The sequence below is a fragment of the Atta colombica genome, unplaced genomic scaffold (assembly GCF_001594045.1).
Source record: "Atta colombica isolate Treedump-2 unplaced genomic scaffold, Acol1.0 scaffold92, whole genome shotgun sequence".
In the NCBI taxonomy this organism is placed as follows: Eukaryota; Metazoa; Arthropoda; class Insecta; order Hymenoptera; family Formicidae; genus Atta; species Atta colombica.
In genome coordinates, this window is record NW_017259586.1 from 1359665 (window position 1) to 1366700 (window position 7036).

General features: G+C 28.6%; 1 protein-coding gene across 1 annotated transcript in view; it reads left to right on the forward strand.

Annotated features, from left to right (window-relative positions):
* LOC108693566 (sodium- and chloride-dependent GABA transporter 1-like) overlaps nucleotides 1-6339 on the forward strand; it is a 12775-nt gene extending 6436 nt beyond the window's left edge. Inside the window, exons 5-11 of the mRNA XM_018202577.1 lie at nucleotides 1387-1516; nucleotides 2249-2620; nucleotides 3802-4018; nucleotides 5008-5160; nucleotides 5266-5469; nucleotides 5874-6044; nucleotides 6202-6339. Of these exons, the coding sequence (XP_018058066.1) occupies nucleotides 1387-1516; nucleotides 2249-2620; nucleotides 3802-4018; nucleotides 5008-5160; nucleotides 5266-5469; nucleotides 5874-6044; nucleotides 6202-6339 (1385 nt within the window). The remainder of the gene's footprint in view (nucleotides 1-1386; nucleotides 1517-2248; nucleotides 2621-3801; nucleotides 4019-5007; nucleotides 5161-5265; nucleotides 5470-5873; nucleotides 6045-6201) is intronic.
* Nucleotides 6340-7036: the final 697 nt, after the last annotated feature.

Here is a 7036-nt window from a genome sequence, read left to right on the forward strand (position 1 = left end):
GTTTATACTCCTTCGATATAAAAATAATTGTTATTAATATTTATATAAAAGAATAAATTTTTTCCTTAACAAATTTTGGAATTTTTTTTAATTTTTTGCTTTAGGCGCTTTCTTGATCACTTACGGCATTGCAATGCTGTTTTGCGGAATTCCTATATTTTTTCAAGAAGTCGCTATTGGACAATATCTTGGAGCTGGTGGAATGTCGTTAGTGGGACAATTGTGTCCACTACTGCAAGGTAATAATTATTTTCTGATATCTTTAGGAATGAAAAAATTGTACAGCCTAAATATGTCAACAATAAATTACATTTAAAAAAATACTAAATTTTAATAAATATTTATTTGAGTAATTTTTAGTAAATAGTTATTAAATGTAAATGTATATTTATTTGATACAAAAACCATTAATTTGATTTAACTATCATTTGTTTACTAGAATAAATATTTATTTATTGAAAGTAAATGTTTAATATTCAAAGAAATGTGTATTAAGATTGTATTGTATATGTGTATTTAGTAAATTTTTTTTAATGTAACAAAGCATAATATATTATTGGATTTCAGGTGTGGGATATGCTACGATGACCATTGTATTCTTCCTTGACGTATATTACTGCATAATTATTGCTTGGACTCTTTTTTACCTAATAAGCATGTTTGTGAATTTACCAACAGTACCTTGGAGTGGATGTGGTAAACAACACAGCTATCTTATTATTAAACACATTAATAATTATATATAATATATATATATATATCCTTGTATTATATTTCGAATAATATATATAATAATATATATAATATATATAATAATTCTCCGACTGTAGTTTTATTCAACCTAATGAGCATATTAGTGCTCACAATTATGAAAATTTTTATGAAAATTTATTTCACTTTTATATAGTATAAGATATTCCATAAGTGTTAATGTTTTTATACAAGTTTTTTTTATACAATATAAAATGCCTTCCGCCTTCGCTACTGTCGCTAATCGAAAAAAATAGCGACTTTATTTACTTTATTACTTACTTTGCACAATGATTTCTTAAAAACCACCAATACCGATTCATATTTCATATTATTCCTTGTGATATCAAGTTTTATGTCTTATTGTTTCAAAAAATTGTTAAGAAAAAACTTTTTTACAGTGAATAAAGACTTTCGAATACAAGCTTTTTCTGTAAGTTTCAGAAAAATCTAAAGAAAATGGATTTTTTCAGAGAATGTCTTTAAAAATTAAAAAGTTGATTAAAAATACTTTATTTTCATATAATACATATTTATATAAATAATACGATATCATAAAGAGAACTCTGAATAAATTTAATATATAAGTAACTGTTCATTTATCGTAGACAGTTCAGTTTGTGATTTCATTTTCAGGTAAATGGTGGAATACGGTTGATTGTTATGATGCGACTCAGGAAAATAGTGAGTACGGAAAAATAAACTGTTCAAATTCTGTTGAAAATAAAACCTGTCATCATACCACGCCGGTAGAAGAGTATTGGGAGTAAGTAAATTATTATTAAAAAATGCTACAAAATATAAAACGCTTATAAAATATTGCTTATAACAAAGTGATGGAAAATGAAGAAAACACTCAATCTTATTTAATTTTTTTTTAAATAAACTTTCAAACTAAGGAACTTTTCAAACTCGAAAACTTTGAAAATTTTGAAATATATGTATATGTATATATGCGTCAGATTTATATTCCCTTATGAGTCAGGCTGTAATATAAGATGAATATTAGGGGATTCGTATGATTACTACAAGAAATGCAACATTGATTTTCTTAAATCAGGTCATACCAGAGTTCTCCCTCGTGTATAAATTTGTTTACGTAATGTATAATTTCGGTATAATAATAATAATACTAGCAATATATATACATACGTGTATCACATTTTTTGCAATTTAATCAACTTAATATAGCAGCTATCATCAGATTAGATATCCCTCATAAAATAAATCAAGCAAAATAAAAAATCGCAACATGAAAATGCAATTTTCGCTCGTATATTACTATCATATAACATGCACAATTCTAATTTAATCTGATATTTATGCTCACGTCTATTATTTATGTTTAAATCTAGATACTATTTATATTTATAGTCAGTTTTCTTTTTAGAAGCATTCTGTAAAATAATGTTTGCGATATTTTATACAATTATAGTCATGTTACATCAAATTTATTTATTGGCAACATTGAATTAACAGAATGGCGTTGAATTTTCAGTCGACGAGTCCTCGGCATTACATCCGGCATCGAGAGCATTGGCAAGATCCAGTGGGAGCTGTTAGGCTGCCTGATTATTGGCTGGCTGCTCGTTTACTTTATCATCCGTCGCGGTCTTCATCAGAGCGGTAAGATCATCTGGTTTTCAGCCTTGTTCCCGTACGTGGTGCTTTTCATTCTTTTGGGAAGAGCGGTGACGTTGGAGGGTTCCTACGACGGTTTGCTTTACTACGTGACGCCACGATGGGAGGAGTTGCTCAATCCTGGACCGTGGATAGACGGCGCTACTCAGATCTTCTTCGCGTACAGCATCGGCACCGGTGCTCTGCCCGCTTTGGGATCATACAACAAGTTCCATCATAATTGTTATAGGTAAGCGATTATGTTCCATCTGATCTGGCTGGACACTGACAAAACGTCTCGTTCCCATAACATTAAATTTTGATAATAAATTTTGCCAGAGTTGGATAGTACTAGAAGTTAAAAAAATAAAAATTAAGTTAAAAAGTGAATTAATTTTAACTTAACTACATTTTAGACTCTTAATTTTTTAACTTTATTTAATTACATTTTACCGTAACTATTAATTTTTTATTTAATTTTTTGAAGTTAAGTCTCAGACATAATACGCAGCAATAGCGATAATTTAAAAGGAGAAAATTGCAAAAGTGAGCAAGTTTACTAGATGTTGACCAATGAAATTATAAATATTCTAGTGAATTTACTCACTTTTGTAATTTTCACCTGTTTTCAAATTACACAATCGACTCTCAGATTTCAATCTGTCAGAAATTGTGTATTTCGATATATCTAGTTTCTAAGTTGAAATCTATTATTCCTTATTATTATCGCTAGTCTCTTGTATTGTATCTGAAACTTTAAATCATACCACAGACCAATATTCATAGTCGAATCTTATGTACTAAATAGTATATATAAACAAAACATGTAAATAAAATATAGAGTATTTTCTAAATGAAGTATATATTTTTTATTTCCGTTATTTGTAAGCCCGAAACCCTGGTATCGTGAATTAAAAAAATAAAAAATAAATAAATTTAACTTTTAACTTTTCAATTACTTTTTTTTATTAACTTAACTTTTAATTCAATTAATTTCATTATAAATTAACTTGTATCTTAACTAACTTAAATTTTCAAGGTTGTTAACTTTAACTTAGTTAAAAAAAAGTTACGCAACTTAACTTATTCAACTCTGGATTTTGCTTATTTGATCAATTTTCATCAATTTTTCATCAGAATGTCGAGGCATCATATGAACTTAAATATTATATGAAGAAAAAGAAAAGAAAAAAAGATGATAAGAACATATGTTTCCCTAATCCAACTTAATTTGATCTCGCAATTCCAAATGGTTCGAACAATCCATATATATCGTTACTTTAGCCATTTCAGATTTCGTTAGTCTTATTTCGTAAATTAAATTCGAGAATCGTAGTTATGGCTTTAAGGTGCTCTAGTCTTTAACCACGACGCACTAAACGTGGTGTCGTCGCTGCTGGAGTCTTTCAAAAAGGGAGTTTTGTCTTGCAGAGACGCAATAATCACTTGCGTAGTCAACACCCTGACATGTCTTCTGGCCGGTTGCGTAACGTTTTCAATACTGGGTCACATCGCCCAAGAACAGCAAACGCAGGTGTCCGAGGTTGTCAAGAGCGGACCTGGTCTCGTCTTCCTCACGTATCCCGAGGTCGTTTTGAAGCTACCCGGTGCTTCGTTGTGGGCCATTATATTCTTCGTTATGCTGCTCGTAAGAAATTGTTATTCCAACGACGGCTGTCGCCGTCTATGTTTTTCATGTGCATCGCTATAAAAGGGTTTGAACATGTTGTCGCCTTCGGCAGGAAGTTTTTCTCCATAGATCATCATTTAACATCGTTTTTTGCTTAAAAAAATTGTGAAATATCTATAGAAACTAAAATTTAAGCAAGGCTAAAATAAGTTAACCAAGAAAGAGACTTAAAAAAATATTTTTCTTAGTTTTTCTTCTTTCAAAACAAATTATTTAGTAATAAATTATATAGTAATAAATTTAAATTTTAATCCAATGAATTATATTTTGAGCAGTGTAAAATAATATTAGCCAATTTATACAAAAAGTTGTATCAGTATAAGCAAATATAGTAGTAATCTTTATATTTTATTTATTATAGATAATTTTACAATTTATGAATTCAATTAATATAATTAATAAATAATAATTAATATAATTATTCGAATCATTTTGTTCAATTTCTTTTTGTAAGAATGTTAATTTGCTTTCTAATCTCGTAACTCATATTGTAATTTACGATTATATTGCACAAGATGGATTAATAATAAAGATTAATCGTGAAGAGCTGTCCAAAACTTAACTCACAAGCTAAACGCTTGTCACTCTTCATCATCTTGAATTAATAAAGAAAAAACAAAAAGCTCTGTCCAGTGACTGAGAGTTGGCTGCTCTATCTTTTTATTTTCTATCTATCTAGCTCAACAAGACTATTATAGAGATATTTAATTCGCGAACTCAATTTTGAATAAGCCTGGTGTAGATAATAGTAAAAAATATATTTCTAAGAGATTATTAAATAGATTATTAAATATCAATGTTAATATAATATTGTAATACGTATCATATTAAATTTACATCTAGATTTTAGAGCAATGACTAAGCAAATGGAGAGACTAGAATTATTTCATTTGTCATCATTTAAATATTGAATTATAGGTATATAAATTGTTTCAATTTTTATGCAGATACTCGGTATCGACAGTGAATTTTGCATCGTGGAATCTTTCATAACTGGTATGGTTGACTATTGGCCGGATACACTTCGTCCACACAGAATCAAATTCACCATCGCTATCTGCCTGATAATGTTCGCTCTGGGAATTCCGATGGTTACGAACGTTAGTATTTAAAAACATTTCTATTCAATATGTATATAAGAGGAACAATTGAAAGTTTCAGAAGCAATTTATCAATAAAAAGAAAATGAAAATGTTACGTTTTAGGGAGGAATTTATATTTTCCAATTGATGGATTTCTACTCTGCGAGCGGAATGTCTATTCTATGGGTTTGTTTCTTCCAAACAATCGCAATATCATGGATTTTCGGAGCAAAGAAGTTCTGTGACTGTGTGCATCAAATGATGGGTATTCGATTAAATAAATTCTGGTACATATGCTGGGTTGTACTTGCGCCGGTGATTATGCTCGTAAGTACTACATTTGCATGTAATTATATCTTACAGCAGATAAATATTATTATTACTTTCTTCAAAGAGAATTGATCGCAGATTATACTGTAAAAAAATTACATGTAAAATTACAACATTTATAGTGAGTAATTTTGGGATTCACTATTAAAAATGTATATTTACATATACACGTAAATGTCACAACTTTTAAATAAAATTATTCTTCTTTATTAAAAATGAAAATATTAATTTTTATGAAACGCATAATTTTATATATTTTCACTACAAATAATGTTTACACACATTAATTATATAATTTTACATACTCTTTTTACAGTGTAACTCGTGGAAATCATTATATAAAAACATGTAAAATGTGTTATTTACAGTAAAATTAAAAACTTCTTTTTTTATTTTTCCAGTTTATCTTCATATTTCAAATCGTGCAATATAAACCATTGAAATATGGCAGCAACTATGAATATCCTACATGGGCAGAAGTAGTTGGCGTATGTTTAAGCCTTTCATCTATGATTTGGATACCGGGATATGCATTGTATTACGTAATAAGTACGCCAGGATCATTTAAAGAGGTAAATTTGAACATATTTGGGTACAAATCATATGCAGAATGCATATGAAAAAGCTGCTTCGCATTATTATCGTGTATATATAATGGCCATAATTATTGCTGCGGACTTCATTTGAATTCTAGATATAATATATAATTACGATTTTACTTTTTTTCAGAACGTTCTGAAAGGTCTACAACCGAACATAAAATCGCATGCAAAATTACCGAAAGGCGAAAAATCAGCCGTAATACCTATGTCAGAGAGCAGCGCAGGCTTAATTACGAAAAATAACAGTTTCCTGAGTCAAACATGATTAACGTTAGCGGTTACTTCTAACTTGTTAGGTTACACTTATCGTAAAAGTAATATTTATAGTAAGATAAATATATATATCTATATATAGTGGGTCCAGCACGATTGGACATTCAGTAGTAATTTGTGTCAAAATGGACGCGTGTCAAACTAATCAGTTTCATGTAGTATGCTCAGTTAAGCAATCATCATACTATTATTTATTTAATAATAAGACAGTAATATATTTATTTAGTGATGTATTTTTAATAAGGATGTCAGAGATTCTCCTTAATTCCTTAATAGCTGGTTGATTGTAACATTTAACATTCTAATAATATCTTAATAATATTTAAATTATTTTTTGAAAAAGAAACAATTTCCGAAAATATTTTCTTTAAGAGAAATTATTTGTAATACACATATATGTGATAATTATATAGTATCATATAAATTAAATTTAATAACGGATTAACGGTTTTAAAAAGAAGATAAGGATATATTGTCTTATATATATAAGACATGTTCAAAATTCGATTATTTAAAGTTTTTGTTGATATATAAACTATGCCAGCTGTTAATGTTTTAAGATAGAGAATTTTAATCGAAAAGAAAATTATTTAACGATCGCAATTATAGATGACTCGTACGTATTGACCAAGCTGATAAGATACTCAATAAAGGGTATAATAAGTATTGGAAACGGGACGGGAAGAAAT